Source organism: Penicillium cataractarum (assembly GCF_028827025.1).
Source record: "Penicillium cataractarum strain IBT 29864 chromosome Unknown utg000002l, whole genome shotgun sequence".
Lineage (NCBI taxonomy): Eukaryota > Fungi > Ascomycota > Eurotiomycetes > Eurotiales > Aspergillaceae > Penicillium > Penicillium cataractarum.
The window spans coordinates 5,572,111-5,589,908 of NW_026622738.1; the positions used below are offsets into that span (position 1 = coordinate 5,572,111).

A 17,798-nucleotide genomic window follows, 5' to 3' on the forward strand; every position below is an offset into this window, starting at 1 on the left:
TGTGCCGTAGACCCTGCGTCACCTAGAAGATATCTCCTCAAAACATGACTACAATGAGGAAATCAGACGTCAGCAAGGTAGACAATAATTATACTCCATCAATCAAGAAAGCTACTATCATAAGGTCAATGGCTCTGTGCGAAAGAACGATTGTGGACAAGCTAACTCTGCAGATCGAGAAAAGATGTAAGGAGCTAAGTTTAACCGGAGGGGAAGAGATCTATTCCATCTATCAAAAATGGCCGAATGACTGTATATGAGACTAAATGCCAAAACATGATTCTTGTGATCGGGTAACTTGGAAATCGTTCGTGATGTCTTTCCATCAGACTGGACTTTCAAGAGGACTATCAAGGGTCTTCAGATCCGCAACCAGGACTTTCTCAGGCGGCGGTAGATCATGAGCTTGGCGGGGCGGGAGTTTCTTAGCAGTGGGAACAGCATCCAAAAGGCTCTTAGAAAGCGCAAAGATCTCATCAATCTCTTCGAGACTACGCCCAGAAGTTTCAGGGAACAGATAAAAGATCGCAGGAACCATTGCCGCATTGAACCCGGCAAAGATAAGAAAGTATCGCTGACCCATTGCGTTGAATGCGAGTGGGGTGACGTTGGCGACTAAGATGCTGATTGCCCACGATATACTGATGCTGATGCTGCTTATGGTTGATCGCAGATTCATGGGTGCGATTTCAGAGGCGTATAGATATGGAATGCCACCGAACCCGATGATGTAGCTGAAATGGAAGAGGAAGATGAAGAAGACGGCTCCATGGGCTGCCATGATATTGCCGGTCTGGGAGCCTAGGCTTGCGATTAGGGCTAGACACATGGCGTTTCCAGCCGCACTGCCCATTAATAGCGTTCGGCGGCCCAGACCTTCGATGGTGAGGACGCAGAAAATGCCGCCGATGGGGCCAACGAGTTGATAGACTGCTGCCAGGAGTCTAGACGTGGATTCGTTGAGTTGAAGATTGTTTTCAAAGATTGCAGTCGCTAAAGGATTTCGAAGTTAGCTTTTTTTTTATGATCAAAGGTGTTGAAATAGCATAACATACTATAGAAGGTGGTCACCGTGGCTCCAGTCAGCTGTAGGAATGTCATACCCGCCATGGCGAGGAAAGCTCGATGAGATGTTCGTTGAGGACCCATTGAAAACAGCTGTGCCAATTTCTTTTGGTTCCCAGCGAGATTGAAGGATGCCTGCATTTCTTCAATGCGCGTTTCAATATTTCTATCATCAAAAGCTTTGTTCTCCAATGCCGCCAAAGTCGCCTGTGCCTCGGAAATTCTTCCTCGACGGATAAGCCAGCGAGGCGACTCGGGAAGAAAGATAATGAACCCGAAGACTGTCACAGAAAGAAGGACTGGGAATGCAGCGGGCAAACGCCAGGCCACGCTTCCATCATTGAAAGATAGTCCAAAGTCCAGAAACAAGGCCATTGCACACCCAAGACCACTGAAGATACCCTTCGTAGCAACATGGGCACCGCGCTTGCTGGCCGGTGAGATTTCAGATTGCCAAAGAGGAATCGTGGCCAGCAATGCACCGGTTCCAATGCCAATGACAATGCGGCAGACAACAAGTTGAGCAAGGGAATAAGCACTGGCATTGAGAACTGCACCAATGACCTGAACAACGGCTCCTGCCATAATCACCCGTCGGCGTCCAAGCATATCGCCCAACCATATACACGCGAATGTGCCAATGAAACCTCCAATCGCGTAGACTGCCACGACAGTTCCCTGAATAGTAGATGCAAGGTTCTTATTTGGAGCATCTGCGACATCAATTTCGCGAAATTGTCTCTCAAAACTTCCCAGGCTCAACACACCACCGAGTGATGCTGCATTGTATCCAACGGACAAGATGCCCGGCATCAGCACCCCGATAATAGTCACAACATTGAGGCGAGTGCCACGAAGGCCAAAGAAGCGTGTCATTGGCACACCTGGGAACTTGAGAATGAGGATCTGCACCTCCACGAGTTGAAGAGCGATTGATCAACGCGATCTACTCTATGAAACCTAAAACAACCTGAACAAGTATTAAACCGGCATTTCTATAGCTAGGATGCCCAGTGATATATAGATTTAGCATAGTGGACAAGAGCACCGTCCCCATATCTTCAGTCTTTCGGAACTCGGCTTCCTATCGTTACCACTTTCGCATTCCATTCTTTGAAATGCCGTGCATAAAATTCCTAGTGCAACCCACGAATCCGGGGCCGTCCCATTCGCCACAAGGGTCCAGCCTGGTGATTCTAGGCCATCTGCAAGGAACTAGATTCTGATGGCCAATCTATGGTGGTATGTATCCTCTGCAATTCTCGAGAGGTGTCTAGAACAAAAGGCGCAAAGAGGGGGGAGGCCAAGCTGTTCGAATGTCAGCTGAAGCCGGTTTTATTCAGTAATTCAAAATCAAACATTGCAAACCTCGTGGAGAAATTAAGGAGATAGATTCAAGAATGTCACTGACTGTTGTAGGATGATGGCACTCGAGGTCATCAATGCGATCATATGATTTATTTGGAAGGGGCCTCTGACCTAAAGGAACCATTCTGATTAGACCAAAAGTGTAATTGAAGAATAATTAAGTCAGACAGTATATACGGGGTATCTTTGTACTACCTACATCTGCTCTCTGGGCATCAACTCCGGTATCTGCCTGTGACTATCGAGCTCTGTGGGCACAGAGCTTTCAGACATGACACACGATTGCGGCGAACGAACGAGACCTTCCTGGGCTGGAACAGAAGAGGACATCATTGCTCGGCTCAATTTGTTTGCTCTCCTCCTCTCCCATAGTGCCCAGAGCAGTGATCCGATGGCAATGACTCCCAATGGAACACCCAGTCCCACCCCGATTGTAGTGTCATGTGAATTATTGGATGTCTGGGCGGCAATTGACGAGTTCGAGGAGGAATTGGTTGCCGAGTCTGGCGGTACGAGATTTGCGAGGGCAGCGCGCCCGGTAAGAACTTGGGCATCGGCCAGCTGGAAGCTGTCCGTGTCGTCCCGGCAAATGGTGTCACCTCCACTGGCAACGACCGTGCCGCAGCAATACGTAGAGGTGCCATTGGCGGTTTTCAGATTCACGATTGCGGAACCCCCACTGCTGTTTACAGTCCCTGATTTAGGTGTAAGTATACAGGTAGTAGTAGAATAACTAGGTGATAGACGTGGAGGTGGGTGACTTACGACAACGACCAGGACATCCCTTTCCCCATTGTTGGGCTGTACAGCCCCCACGGGACAAAGTAAAGGGTTGATTGACGTCGAGACAATAGCCATTTGAGAGGCAGACATTGTTCACTCCGCAACAAGCAGTGGTGTCCTTGGCCGTGCAGGGCACGCTATTCTTTGCCTCCGAGCCATCGGGGTAGTAGCATGTTCGAGTGTCCGTCATGGTGAAATTTCACCAAGGGAAAGAGCGGGAAAGTAAACAGACAGAGGAATCATAACATCGTGGCCAGATCAATTGAAGATCAGTCACCAGCGGGATTCTCTCAGCTCAAGTATTATTAGGGGGGATGTTGTCACACCACTTGGCACTCGCGACGGACAGCTACCGCCGCTGAGAGCGCCGAGAACCTGCCAAGGAATTGATGCATTAGCAGTGTGCACAGAGGGTCAGCTAGTACAGGATCGGGGCCAGTCCCCGAGAGACAAGCTGTGTTGAATAGGCCGTGTGGTCGAATCGACGACTCATGGCAGGCAATTGGGGGTTCATTTTGTGGGGGCTAAACCGTGCTGATTGTGAGTGGATGCGTGCTAGGGTCCATTTGGGGGCGATGCTGCGATGATCTGCACGCCATTGACGAAGGACTGGCTGCAATCATGATTCTGTGGGCATCAGACCCCAAAGTCTCCCAAGGCCCCCAAGGACCCTGGCCCCTTGGCCATCTCAGCTCGGAAGACCTTCAAAGGGCCATCAGCCCCATGAAACAAGGTTTCCCATGGAGGAGAATTGAGGGTATGAAGTGTTATCATTAGACCTATAAAGTTATGGTAGGACCTGGGTTTATTAGCCATTCCCATAATCAATCGATATCCTGCAGTAAATCCATCAATGTTCCCAATCCACGACGAAAGTGGAGAACAGGTGCTACTACACAGACTGATGCAGTGATAGGTAATATCGGTCAATCAACGAGTGCTCGAGTGCTATATGATCTAGTCGAGCCGTGAAAAAAACACACAATTTAAGAACACAAAGACACTCACAGTAAGTTATATACAACGAGTATATAAGCCGGCATGAATTATCAACATATCTTCAGCTAAAGTTTTGACAGTCGGAATCGGAGTCAAACCACCACCGCGGAACCGATCCACGCTAACCCCATCTCGTATTGCAGTATCACGTCAATTCTTCTCCTGCAACTAGACGAAAAGAATAATAGTAGGTTCCTAACTATCGCTTGTACTTTTTATTGGTTGGATTCGAAAGGCAGTGGAGACATAATTAGAGAATACCCAGTAAACTGTATCTCGTCCCTTGAACGCCAAAATCCAAGACGCCACCACCACTGTACGTTGAAAAGCGACGAATGGTAACAAATTTCTAAGCCCATGGCTGCTCGTGGCAGACGGAGATATGCAAACCCCGATAGTGCTCTACATGATGCCTAACCATATGATATGGCAGTATCATGTTTTAAGTCCGGGGGTATACATATTCCCACGTACCCTGGTCCTAATCTGCAAGAGTATAAAACGAGGGGGATGGTCAGCAGAAAGAACTAAGTACCAACAATTTACATTCTCCCAATCTCACCCTAAATCTCACCTCACCTCTCAGTCACCATGTCAACCCCATTCGGCAAACATCTAGCCGCCATCGTCCCCCAAAAGGGCGGCCCCTTGACCGTCGTCGAGCGCACCACCCCAAAATGCGGTCCAAAACAACTCCTAATCGAAGTCCACGCCATCGCATTCAACCCCGTGGACTGCTACCAGCGAGACATGGGCATCTTCATCGAAGAATACCCCGCAGTCATCGGTTCCGACATCGCAGGTATCATCGTTGAAACGGGCAGCGACACCAGTCCCAGTACCCCGACAGCCGGTACACGAGTTACTGCCTTTGCAAGCTCATTCTATCACAAGGGTAGCCCCGACTACGGCGCTTTACAGAAATACGTTCTCGTGAGTGAGGATACTATTGCTATCTTGCCGGACTCGTTTTCGTTTGTCGAGGGCTGTGTTTTCCCCATGGCGGCGCTTACGTCGTGGAATGGGTGGCTTTGGGCTGGGATTTCGCGAGAGCCTATTTCGCCGTCGGAGAAGAAAGGTGTGCTTGTGTGGGGTGCTTCGAGTAGTATGGGTGCTCTTGCTGTGCAGGGTGCGAAGAGTATGGGTTATACCGTTTACGCCACCGCTAGTTCGCAGCATCATGAGTATATTAAGACATTGGGTGCATCCCGTGTCTTTGATTACAAGGCGGAAGACGTTTCTTCCGATATTTTGAATGCTGCCAAGGAAGATGGCATCACTATTCGAGTTGCGTATCATGCGACCGGTGCGCAGCAGGTCTCTGCTGATACTATCAGCAAGCTGGCTGCAGGTGACCAGGGCAAGCTAGCCATTGCACCAATTGTGGATAAGAGCTTGAATGTCCCGGAGAATGTTGAAAGTGCTTTTGTGAGCGCACCGGAGGACCCCGAGGGACGAGTGGAGAGAGTGCAGTGGATCTTTGCAACCTGGTTACAAGAGAGTCTTGCAGCTAAGCGGGTGGTGGCGAGTCCGAAGATCAAGGTCATCGAGGGGGGTTTGGAGTCTGCCAACAAGGCATTGGATGAGTTGATGGCTGGGGTTAGCTGCACGAAGCTTGTTATTGAGATCTGAGATGAAGAATCTCTGGATTAGACCTAAGACCTTTGGAAGGTAACACACTTTTGCTAGTTGTGTTCTGGAAAGAGCGTTACTGAAACACTATGATCTTCAAATCGTTTATTTGGAAAATCCCGAACTGGATAGTAGCGCGTATACACGGGAGGTAGCCACGATGCTGCACCCCCAAAGGAGGAAGATCAAGAGTAAATAGAGTAGGAAATGGCTGTGCCCAAAGATATGGGACGGAATATCAAAAGGACGTGAAAACGCTCATTCGTATGCGTGAGTATGTTCAATCCGTTTATGCATGCATCATTAGAAGTGTAGAAAACAAGAACAAGTTAGAAATGAAAGTACACGTGTATGCAACGAAGAGGCAATCCCAAGTGCCTGGTGTCAAAGGACATAAGATAAACGAGTCCTACCAAAAGAAAAAAAAAAGTGGAATATATTCCAGCCAAAGAGGGAAGGTAAAATAAGACCAAAAACACATAAGAAACAATCATGGCTATACGGGGGTATCCAATGGAAAAGACAGGTAGTCGAGACATATGGAAAAGGAAAAAAGTTGTTAGAAAAGTGCAACTGAAATCAACATGTGCCTGCACAAGCATATGACCTTAGATCACCCAATTCTGGGCTTTGATATGATATACTTCATTTCGCGTTTGGCGCAAAGTCCACCAAATCACCAGGTGGTGGTTGTATATCAGCATCTACTCCAGGGGTTGTCTCGGGGCTCGTGGGCGAGTCACCAGTGTCACCACTCCCACTTCCCCATGAATCTTCACGCATGATCTGGTTGGCATCTGGCAAGTGAGGGCGCTTCGGGCGGGCCTTAGCCTTCGTGGCATTCCGAGACAGTGATGGTGACCCCGGAACCGGTTTTGACCCAGTCTCATTATGACTGCCTGTCTGCATTGGACTAGCAGCAGTGTCAAAACTGGGAGATGTAGATCGAGGAGAATCCTGGAATCCACGCCACTTGCGCCAGCCATCGAAGTCAATCAGGGCTTGCATGCAGCCCCATTCTGTCACCTTTTGAGACAACCATGGGAATCCGACAGGCTACCGAGGGCAGAACATGTGAGTAAAGAGTAGACGAAGTAAATGAAAAGATTGCTTACCTTGGTCAAGAAATCATTACACCCAGCGGCCAGTGCCTCATGACGATCACTTTGCAAACTGCTAGCAGTCAAGGCAACGATGATAACCGGACTTCGGAACAGTGAGAGATCTGACAGGGTATCGTCCTCGCTGACGGATCGTTGCAGGCCTGGTCGTTTCTCCAACGAGGCGGCACTAGAAGCACTGGACCGCCCCGAGGCTGTCTTGGGGAAGACGCCAATCCCGTTAAGTCGCTCAAGACGGCGAATCTCCTTGGTCGCATCCAGTCCGTTCATGACTGGCAATTGGATATCCATCAAAACCAAATGGAACCCGCCTTGTCTCCATTTTCGCACTGCCTCCTCGCCATTGGCCGCACACTTCCATCGTACGCTCAGCCGCTTCATAAACGCCTCCAAAAGTTTTTGGTTGATAATGTTATCCTCGACAATGAGGACATTGATCGGTGGCACGGTACCCTCAATTAGACCGCCAAATACGGCGCCAGGTGAGGCAGTACCCTTTGACTTTCGAAGTGTGCGTGGAGAAGCTACGGGCGCGGGGGGAGTGTGCGATTTTGCCTGCGGAGACTCGGCGACCGGGGCAGGGGGCGTGGGCTGTGTTGGTACGACGGCTGGTGGTTGTGAATGAGGAGAAATGCCGGTTTCTTGATACGTTTATTTAGTGGGATTGCGCGCCGTTCAACTGTCCAAGAATATCTTACCTGTTATTGTGGGATTTTGACCGAGAATTGTCGGTGAATTGGTCGTGTGCCGTGTGAGAGGTGGTCGACGGTGGTGCCTTGCGGCACGGGTCCCAGGCGAGGGCAGCGCTGGAGCGACGCCAGTTGTAAGGATGGAAATAGAAGGGGCATTAGCGGCACCCGAACTTGATGGATGAGCGGGAGGTGTATGGCCCTTCGGATTGACGGGCATGAGAGGGAAGTAGTCGCCATGCTCGCCCGGTTCCGAGTGATGGAGGTATACTGGATGGCGTGGTGACGGTTTCGGAGTTCGGCGTGTAGGCGCTTCAATTAATAAAGCCTCCTCGACTGTCTGTCCTCCTGGGTAATATGAGTCCAGAACGGATGATAGAACCTCCTCGGGGCTCAACAGTCGCTCTGGAGTTTGTTGCCGATTTGAGCCTTCTCGAGAAGATATCCGGATAACGATATCTGGTGAATCGAATGTTCGACCCAACGAGTTGGCATATTTCATGATCACCTGGTCGCGCAATTCATCCACCACGGCATCTTCCAAGCACGGCACCAGAGTGGCCGAGCCACCGGGCCTCTTGACCCAAATTCGGCGTTGGACCATCTCGGCAGCAGCTACGGGAACGCGACTGCTGCCCTGGTCACCCGAGGATGAGAAGAGACTTTGTTCCAACAATCCTTTGATCAAATGCTGTTGTGAAGCGGGAAGAAGAGACTGCCGGCGAATGGCAATGCTAGGGCGCTTGCTCCACGAGGGAGGGAAAGCGGTCGACGAAGGTCTGCGGTCGTCGGCGGTCTTTTCGACGACGGTATCGAGGGTTGGTGTCAATGGATACTCCGCTGGAGTTGGTCCACGGGCTTTCACTGGCGCGGAGTAGGAGGTATCGTCGGATTGCTGTGGAGTCGGCAAGGGGCTCTCGAAGGGGGAGGGAGACTCTTCGGAGAATGGGGTATGCAAAGGAGAGAAATTCGGTTCAGGTGGTGGCGGGGTATCTGATGGCCGTTCTGATGCGTGACGATGCTGGAACGGATCCGTTGGTTGCGATGAACGAGTGGATGGCTGGGGATCGACCCGGGGCCTGTGCTTGGGTCCCTCGTCGATATCCGATCCAGGGCTATGGCCGATGTCGTCGGAGGAGTGACCAGTAGCGGAAGAGACGACGCTATACGGGGACTTCTCGCTGGCGGAGTCGAAGAGATGCGGAGCGCAAGAGGAGCGAGAGGTTGAGTTTGGGTGGACACGCGGGTCCGCCCCGTCGCCCTGTTTTTGGAACCCCGTGTGTCGATGATCGTCGCAGCAGCTTGGCCTTGAGCAGACGCGACAAGCGTCTCTCTGGCATTGTGACCGCTGCCGAGAATCTCACAGAGCTCGAGGCATGTTCTTTGAGGGGGTTAGGATGGGTCGTGCTGGGGGGGGGGGGGGAAGTGAGAGGGACAGGGGGGGAAGTCCAAGATGGGTCTTGAGTTTCGGCCTAGCTTCCGTAAGGTAAATAAGTAGCTCCGTTCAGCTGTTATAAGCAGGGGTGGAGCTGAAGCGAGCGGATGACACAGAGCTTACCCTATACCTCAGTCAGCTTAAAATTGAAGAGAGAAGTTAAGCTTCAAAGGATGATGAGGGGCGTCACCGGTAGACGGGATTACCAGCAGAGTGCTGATCTCCCGGTAGTTGGGCGATGAGAGCTTGGAGGATCTCACGCTAAGGCCGAAACATCACGCTGCATGGACCCAATAGACTCAGGTATGACTGGGGGGGGGGGGGTCCAGGATCGTATCATTATTGTGATCATTGGATTATTGTTCCACTTAGTAAAAGAGTCTATTGACAATTCAATCCATTCGCAAATATTCCTAGGTTTGGAGATATTGTCAATAAACGCCTGGATTAAAGTGTAGCTCCCTTGTATCGGGTCATGCTAAGCGCCACGGTGATTCGATAAAGGTTCTTTCCAGCATACGTCCAAATGCCAGTCCACTTACGCATACATTATTGAGAAAAATCAATAGCGGTAAACTTGAAAATCGGTCTTCTTCAGTCCATGGTTCCTTTTGTCATGACCTTCAACCCACAAGGAACCCCCCGGTCAAAAAAAAGTTCAACATCCACGAAAGAGTTCTGGAAAGAATAAATTAGACGTACCCAAAGGGAGAATATTTCTGATCAAGATAGATTATAAATTATAGCAGACGGCTAGGTCTGGAAATAGCTAAAGCTTTTGATATGGCAGAAGTATCTCACATCCTTCAACCTTCTTGTTTCTCAACATCTCTAGGTTGATCAACAGCACCAGTTTGAGTGTCTGTTGTTTCTTGCGTATCATTGCTCGTCAAGCCCAGTAGGTCATCTATACTCCTCCCACTTTCTTTTGCCTCCTTTCGGAGTTTGCGGTACCTAAACCGCCATATGATATGGCTGAGGTAGATACCTGACTCGAGAACGACTCTGTTGTCGACGCGTTAGCATTTCAACTGTAGCTTCTTGGTTTCTAACGGCCGTTACTTACACCAAAATGTACATTATTCCACCAAGAATATCGAATGATCCTTGGGCGGCTAAACATTGGTTAGCTTTCCCAGCTCTCTCAACGGCACCGAGACAAAAGGACATACCCAAGGCAAATAGAGAAAAGAGCCCACCGAGCGTGTCAATGGCAAGAAAGACCCAATCTAGTACATGTCAGACTGGTTCGCGTCATTCTATGATCGATATGTAAAAGTCCAACTTACTGAAACCAATGACACGGCCATCTCTCTTCCACAACTCAAAGTAGGGTGGAATCAGGCCCGCACTGATAAGGATTGCTGCAACAACTCCCACCACGAGATCAGGCCATGTCACACCCTTGTTATATGGAATCTGTTGAAAGTGTCAGCAAAGCGTTCCCATAGCGAGAGGCTAAAGGAAGGGAAAGCCAATTACCCGCAAGGTGAGAATGAGAAGAGCCTCAAGACCACCGAATAATACGACGATGGCCGTGCAAAGCAAGATTGTCTTCTTGCGGCCATAATTGCTGAAAAAAAGGCCCCGTCAATATGAAGATCGTCGAAAGTGTCCTATTAGAGTTCACGTACTGGTTGTAATATAGAATCTGGCCCCAACCCACTAGGGAAAAGAACCCGAAGATTTGCGGTTGTATTTGCAGTGGAATATTGACTTGCTATTGTATAGTTAGTAACAATGTTCCTCTCATAACCATCATTTCTTTCTCGAGTCCATCTGCTACTAGATGAAAGAACGTACCTGCAGAATAAGATAAGCCCCCATCGGAACGGAGCCTATATACTATCAATGAGTACATTGCATCTCGATGCAAAAGCAATTGTCATTATTAAACGTACAACTCGCCCATAATAGCATCATCGCAGCTGGGAATCCATCGGTCTTTTTGCGGCGGTAGTTATACCAGATCTGAGGAATCAACTGGATGCACCAGAGTACGGTGCCAATGGTACCGAGCACATTGGAGGCTACCGTCACGTTTCCATCCGACATGGTGAGAGAGGTGATATCATCTGCGAAAAAAGGGAGCTATTGCCGTTGAAAGGTCCAGGGGCTCGGTTGTCTGGTGGGTGATGTTCGTCTTGATTCGGTAGGTGCCAGTTCCACCAGCACAGGCAATTCCACGCAACGAGACTATGCCTCCCTTTCACTGCTACAAACAGCAAAGGGCGAGATATCAATAAGCCTCGCGCAGCCCAATCGTTTTATCTCGAGGACGATAGATTGACAATGCTAAAGCTTCAGTCGAGGTTGAGGTAGCAAGACTTCAAACGGCCCACCTCTTTGCCACCGACCACAAAGCTCCAAGCAGCAACAAAATAAAAAAAAAGCAAGAGGAAAAGAGAAAGAACCAGCAAGACACAGAGGGGAGAAAAAGACCCAACAATCTAGCGGTGATGAACAAATCGATTCCCGACTCTAGCGCCACCAACCGAACCAGTAGTACTGTAGTTCGCACCGACTAACCCCCCTCCAAGGGACTCAAAAGACACTTAAAGGGAGCTAAAAGGAAGGGAGCTATCATCAAACTGACCAAGCAGAGACCTCTCCAGGCGCCGGGACACCCTCACTAACGCAACGCCAGTCGATGAAATCACAGGCTGACAATCGAGATCGTACGCCGAACCCGTTTTTCCCGGCCCACCCCGGCAGCCAGGCTAGCACCAGATAGGTCAATATCTGGAGAAGACTCGAGACTCGAGTCAGTCTAGTCAAGAGGTGTAGCGTGGGGTGGAAACCTTCAATGACTCGAACGGATACGCTACTCGAGGCATCATACTGGAGGAGCTATATGCTATCCTAGAACGGGCCTAAGTAGCAGACCACGTCCCGCATCCGCAACAACGACCCTGGAAGACATCACCATTTTCGGGGATTTCCAGTTTGTATCTTCAAATCTTACCCGGCACATTTTGCACCAATCAATTTCGATCTTTCGCTTTGAGTGGGCCTGGGCTTTGTGCGGGTGGGGTTCTGGGCTTGCCACGAGTGCGTGACTGGAGGGGGAAGAGATTACAGATTATCTTAGTTGGAGACCCTCATTTTAAAGCTCATTTTACAGGATCCATCGAGATTAAAACTGGTTTCCAACTGTCTACTTGGACATGGTAATCTGATCAAATTTCTACTGCTAGAGATAATAAAGAGGGTACTACGGAAGTACTTGTTTGCGGATGCTGCAAGATGCTGCCGGCCACGTGGCGAGGGCCCGTTCGAGAGTGGAGGAAGGTCGAGCCGGAGATTTACAAGTAGAAGTCTCAACGGCAAGAAGGATTGAAAATTTGAGAGGCAGATAGATGTTAGGTAAATGGAATTGATACTGCAATGAATGTTCAACTTGTGTCCTCAATGCCAGACTCTTCTAGCCCGTAGACCCGGCACCACATCTGTAGTATGAAATAAGGAATAACGTAACTTTTACATAGATTTCGAACGTAAGAATCATGAATGGAAGTATCAGATTGCATTTGAGCCAGTAATGACATGTCCTTTTACATCATCATATGGACTGACCTCGACCTATGTAGTTCGTAAGGAACCTATGCATATCCAATCATCCCGCGACTTTTTCATGCCAAAGGAACTGTTGGCATCAGAGCCCCAAGACCCAATCGCAGGCTCATTTCTCCAGACATGACTTGGATGTTATGAAGAAAAAAACACAAGCACCGGAGCCCTAACGCACGAAAAGACATATAGAAGCAATTGCGGGAAAACCACCCGACACAAAAAAAACCAAACCAGACGGTAGAATATGCGTGCCAAAAAAAAAAAAGTGAAAGAGAGAGGGGAAATGGCGGGGGTCAGACTTGCGTACAGAGTAAGGAGAAGGGAGGCCATCAAGACATCACGTTAAGAGGGAACCAAAAAATACACACACGTCGAGAGAAGATCCGAAGGGTATCAAAGTGGGGGTACAGATTTTGCGACACGATGGAAAACACAAGGGTAAGAAGGCTGAAAATTCAAAAACGAAAAGAAACGAGACATCACACGATCGAACGATCACAACAGGATCAGATAGTTCGAAGGTGCGATACCGGTCTCTCCGCTTGATTTCCGAGCCTGCCACCATCGGCCACTGACATCGGATACCTCCAGGATCTCGTGTTTGCTGAAGCTGATTTCGTTGGCATCTTCGGGGTTTGCGTCGTACGAGTAAATGGCCTTCGCACGGTATGGGTACTCGGTCGGTTGGGGCACTTCAGTACCATCCTGAGCACCAGCGCCGCCAGCGTTAGCAGCACCGGGAGCCGGACTGGAACCTCCGAAGCGAGGAGGCTGGGAAGAGTTGCGCTCAGCGCCAGGAGCACCACCGGGGTAGCCGGACACGGGGGACGAGGTCTCGAAGCCGCTCAATTGGGCGGAAGTGTACATCTGAGGGGTGTTGCTGGTGGCCATGGTCTCGGGGCGAGCACCGAAGGCGCTGGACATGGGGCGGCTACCGCGGTAAGAACCGGGCTGCTCCTTGTTCAGGGCAAAGGAGTCGATGAATCCGCGGTGCGATGCCTGGGGAGCGGAACCAAAGTAGAAGATCCAGATAATCTGGCCGAAAGATTAGCATGCAAAAGCGTGATAAGTCAAGAACCAGGTACACTTACAATCACCATGGAAAGCAGAATGAAACCAGCACCCGCCGCTTGCATGGCACCCTGGTTACCGTAGACCGTGTTGTTGGCGCTGAGTGAAGTCAAGACCAGGCCGCAGGCAAGGTATCCGACAATCTAACAAATCAATCAGTATCGCAATCCCAATCATCTTCTGCTCGATGTCCAGAACATACAGCAACACCGTAGACATTGCAAGTATCGGTACCAAAAGTCACGATAATACCCACAATCAGGCAGAACATGTAACAGTTCGCCCACCAGGAGTAATTAGGGTAATCGGTTTGGAGATCCGCAATGATGGAGGAGATGAAAGCGATCAGCCATGCGAGGATGGAGATGGACAGGGTCGCGAGCGCGAATGGGTCGCCGAGAATGTTGCTTGGGCGGAAGTTGGCCATTATGAAGGGTAAGATTGACGGGTTTCGGGATCAAAAAATGATTGAGGACGAGTATATTCTGTCGCAAGAATCGGTAGGTAATGAAGGGATACGGAATCGATGAGGGGCTCGATAGGGCCGGACAGTGTTATTCCACGGCAGGAACGACGACGAATCGGGAGGATACCGACGTATAGCGGTATATAGAATGCTTGTTTGACGAGCACCAAGAGGAATGTCTAACCGTGAAACAGGGCAAGTCCGATGTTATTTGGTCGAAAAGACTAGAAGGCGCGCGGTCAGAGTCTAGTCCAAAGTCGAAGGCTGTCAAAAACGATCGCGCCGGTCGCGGGGGGTCCAATCGGACAGCAAGGCGACAGACGATAGGCGACTTCAAAAAGAGAAAGGGGGTGATCGAGATAGACGCGACGGGGGTGGAGGATAGATGAATTCGAGAAGGGCGCTGTGGGCGCTAATAACCGGGCGGTGGTTTCGTACCTTGAGACAAAGACGTGGGTTTGCACCGGAGACCGCGGGGAAATCTAGGTTGGGTTGGTGAAACACAGAAAAAAAAGGGCTCTCTTTAGAGAGCGTGATAGAGAGAGAGAGATTGGAAGACAGACAGCACCAGGCTGAAGAAAGGAAGGTAAAAGGGTAGGACCGAACGAGTGAATGAGAGTGGATGGAGGAGGGAATAAGCAGAGAGAGAGAGAAGGGGGAGAAGGGAAGGCGGGAAAAGGAGGGCCAGGCCAGGCACGACTCTTTTTGCTTGAGCCTTGAGCCAGTCGTAACCTCGTAAGTCCCGTAAGTCCCGTTGGACTTGCAGGAAGAAAAAAAAGTGGAGTTTGGCCCCAAAACACACAGGCCCCCCTGGCGTCGAGACCGGAGTGGAATCGTGGAATCTGGGAAATTGACCCGCTCCACTCGGTCTGATAGCAATTGTGGTATCATCCAGGGAAGCTGGACTTCATCTCGGTAAAGAAATTAGTTAAGGATTAACTAGGGTACTATGATGTACATACATTTATGTGTGTTATGAACTCGATAGTAATATCCGAGCGTGTGCAACTATGGTATATTCACGTAAATAATACAGTACCTATAGTACTCCAGTGCTACAGTAACCTTGAATTACCGTTCTAATACATCCTTGGCTTAATTAAACCACCCCCAGTTCCACTCCGGAGTAGTCTCATCGCACTAACGATAGATCAATGTATGTCATTGAATGTGAATGTATAAAATATTCTAACTTTCCTCTCATCGATTCACCACGTTTCCCACCAAGTATCGAAATCCTGCATATGTCCGTACATTTCCCAACATACATACACGAGGTTGTTGATAAGAACCATCTCTTTGCCCCTGACTGATCTATAAATATCGGGGCTAAAAATCTCGTAGTAACCGATGCCCGAGGCTCCGCTTTTTTTCGTCGCTGCTGACGCGGGCTGTTCAACTGCCAGCATGGCGAACTACCGACTGATGGAGAAGTATTACAATTCTAGCGTGTATGTATCTACATATCGATAGTATCTGGTTGTATAGGTAGCATTATTTACAAACATACCAGTATATGTCTGATCACAAGCGAAACATCTGCCACGGAGGACCCTCGGGAATGGCGTCCAGGGGCATTGGCTGAACCAAAGATCCAACCCATCATAATATGTGTAGGTTTGGATACACATCTAAACAATTTAACAATGTTCTGAATAGATACTGAAATAATACCATTTAATTATCGAGATCGATCGCCTATTGAAAATTAAACGAACGCCAAAAAGAACACAAAAAAGCCGTTTCATCTCCATGCCCCACTCTCGAACTCGATCCGATCGCGTATCATATTGACATCTCTACTTGCTTGTTTAACCCCAATAGTTCGACTCTGTTGTCTCTAAGCTTTCGTATTTCGCTATGGACCTATCATCAATCCCACAGAAAGTGAAACTGGAACACGCCCCAGCTCGAAACGACCCTGCAGTCTGCTGCAGCGATCGGCACGCTGGTTGCGACGCGACCTTGAATAATTACCCCCTCTTTCTTCATCCTGCCATCATTGCTATGTAGTAATTGGACTGGAAGCCAGCTTGCTATACAGGATATAATGTCAACCCTTGGCCTCGTGCTTTTGCCTTGGCTTGAACTTGCTTTTACAGGTTTCTTCATCTCCACATGCAACCCCCTGTCGGCCCCCAAAGCCAGGATTCACAACGTGGAATCCGGGGAAGATGCTCGTATCGAATGGACACATTCCAGTTGACATCCCTTCCAGATAATAGGAACAGTATGAAGAATGAGGAATGGCTGCGAGACCAGAGGTCTCGGTCATTTGGCATCGACCCGCTTCAGTCTTGCATGCAGTACATTGAATCGGTGATGCCGATTTGACTCCCAGTGTCCATGACCATCAAGTATTTTGTCACAATATGATGAATCTAATACAAGTCCCAAACGCCTAAACCCCCTAACCCAAGGATATCATAAAACAAGCATCTCAACACAACTATACAGTATCTCATCACCCTTCCACATCGAATCAACCCCAAAGCAACCACAACTCTCTACCCTGTCCATCTAAATCTCATTCTCCCTCTTCTCCCGAATAACCTCCCTCCTCCTAACCTCCCTCTCAACCCCCTCCACCCTCCCCTCCCACTCAGCCCAACACTCCCCACTCCCCACAACCCCAACCTCATACCACCGCTGCAACACGCGCGCCGTGCGCACCCGCAGTTCCGACACTTCAGCCGCCTGCTCGGCCTGTTTCTGCGCAAGCTGGTCTAATTGCGGTTGCAGGGTGATTAGAGAGGCGGAGGACATTGCGTCCGGGACGGGCAGGTCGTTGAGGGATGTGAGGCGCGAGGCGGTTTCGGGGAAGGCGGTTGCGTAGGAGAGGACGATTGAGGTGAGGGTGCGTGGGGTGAGGTCTTCGGGTATGGAGTGGGGGGTTGGGGGGTTGAAGAGGTCTGGGAAGCTGTCGTCTAGAGAGGGTTAAGGCGTGGTTAGTATGGGGTTTTGGGTGTGGTTGGAATTGTAGCTTTGGGCGAGGGTTCGCGGGTAGATGGAGTAGGGGTAGGTGTGAAGGCATTCAAGGTAGACGGTTGTACATACGCAATTGGATCACATCGCGTACAGCGGGTACATTTCGACTCAATTTCTCCAGTTCCCGCTCTAGACGAGCGAGTCGACGTGATACCGTTTCGTCGAGCGAGGCGGGTTTCTCTGGTGTTGATGGGACGCCCGTCCAGTCGGTGCCGCCAGTTAGGAGGTAGGAGAGACGGCGTAGACGAGCTTCAAGGAGCTCGATGGTCGCACTGGCAACTGCTTCGCTTTCGAGGGACATTGTAAGCGCCCGCGGAATATTGTTAAAAGGTGAGTCTGTGGGCGTGGTTTGCTTGTGATTGTAGGCTGTTATGTTGATGGAGAGCTCTCGCTAGGTGCAAACATGGCAAACGTGGGGAGGTCCCTTATCAATGCATCAAAGAAGGACAGAATTTACCAAGGATTGAAATTACCTTATTTCTTTGTTAGAATAATTATGCTTACTTGGAACCGAGTTGGCATATTTCTTTGCTCCATGGCATGGCCGCCCTATATGTACACTTCAAACACTGTGATCTCTACATGTCATTCATTCAATCATCACTCAT

The 17,798-nt window shown here is 49.6% G+C and overlaps 7 protein-coding genes across 7 annotated transcripts; 1 reads left to right on the forward strand and 6 right to left on the reverse strand.

Moving 5' to 3' along the window:
* Nucleotides 1–325: 325 nt before the first annotated feature.
* N7496_004050 (uncharacterized protein) lies at nucleotides 326–1,941 on the reverse strand (the record flags this gene model as incomplete). The annotated part of the gene is made up of 2 exons (XM_056696981.1): nucleotides 326–993; nucleotides 1,056–1,941. The coding sequence occupies 2 exons, from the start codon at nucleotides 1,939–1,941 to the stop codon at nucleotides 326–328; spliced, it is 1,554 nt and encodes a 517-aa protein (XP_056559193.1).
* Nucleotides 1,942–2,628: 687 nt separating this feature from the next.
* Nucleotides 2,629–3,406, reverse strand: N7496_004051 (uncharacterized protein; the record flags this gene model as incomplete). Its single annotated transcript, XM_056696982.1, has 2 exons — nucleotides 2,629–3,128; nucleotides 3,199–3,406. The coding sequence occupies 2 exons, from the start codon at nucleotides 3,404–3,406 to the stop codon at nucleotides 2,629–2,631; spliced, it is 708 nt and encodes a 235-aa protein (XP_056559194.1).
* A 1,400-nt stretch (nucleotides 3,407–4,806) lies between these two features.
* N7496_004052 (zinc-binding alcohol dehydrogenase family protein) lies at nucleotides 4,807–5,847 on the forward strand (the record flags this gene model as incomplete). The annotated part of the gene is made up of 1 exon (XM_056696983.1): nucleotides 4,807–5,847. One exon carries the CDS (start codon nucleotides 4,807–4,809, stop codon nucleotides 5,845–5,847), a length of 1,041 nt encoding a protein of 346 aa, XP_056559195.1.
* Nucleotides 5,848–6,492: 645 nt separating this feature from the next.
* Nucleotides 6,493–9,035, reverse strand: N7496_004053 (response regulator; the record flags this gene model as incomplete). Its single annotated transcript, XM_056696984.1, has 4 exons — nucleotides 6,493–6,903; nucleotides 6,963–7,609; nucleotides 7,667–8,964; nucleotides 9,022–9,035. 4 exons carry the CDS (start codon nucleotides 9,033–9,035, stop codon nucleotides 6,493–6,495), a joined length of 2,370 nt encoding a protein of 789 aa, XP_056559196.1.
* An 863-nt stretch (nucleotides 9,036–9,898) lies between these two features.
* Nucleotides 9,899–11,183, reverse strand: N7496_004054 (PQ-loop repeat-containing protein; the record flags this gene model as incomplete). Its single annotated transcript, XM_056696985.1, has 8 exons — nucleotides 9,899–10,097; nucleotides 10,159–10,207; nucleotides 10,265–10,321; nucleotides 10,382–10,511; nucleotides 10,575–10,665; nucleotides 10,727–10,812; nucleotides 10,896–10,930; nucleotides 10,994–11,183. Coding segments are annotated over 8 exons (837 nt in total), but the record flags the coding sequence as incomplete, so codon positions are not given.
* A 1,977-nt stretch (nucleotides 11,184–13,160) lies between these two features.
* sho1 (osmosensor SHO1) lies at nucleotides 13,161–14,163 on the reverse strand (the record flags this gene model as incomplete). The annotated part of the gene is made up of 3 exons (XM_056696986.1): nucleotides 13,161–13,700; nucleotides 13,757–13,879; nucleotides 13,939–14,163. 3 exons carry the CDS (start codon nucleotides 14,161–14,163, stop codon nucleotides 13,161–13,163), a joined length of 888 nt encoding a protein of 295 aa, XP_056559198.1.
* Nucleotides 14,164–16,722: 2,559 nt separating this feature from the next.
* On the reverse strand, nucleotides 16,723–17,491 carry N7496_004056 (putative nuclear distribution protein RO10; the record flags this gene model as incomplete). The annotated part of the gene is made up of 2 exons (XM_056696987.1): nucleotides 16,723–17,129; nucleotides 17,260–17,491. The coding sequence occupies 2 exons, from the start codon at nucleotides 17,489–17,491 to the stop codon at nucleotides 16,723–16,725; spliced, it is 639 nt and encodes a 212-aa protein (XP_056559199.1).
* Between the last annotated feature and the right edge of the window lie 307 nt (nucleotides 17,492–17,798).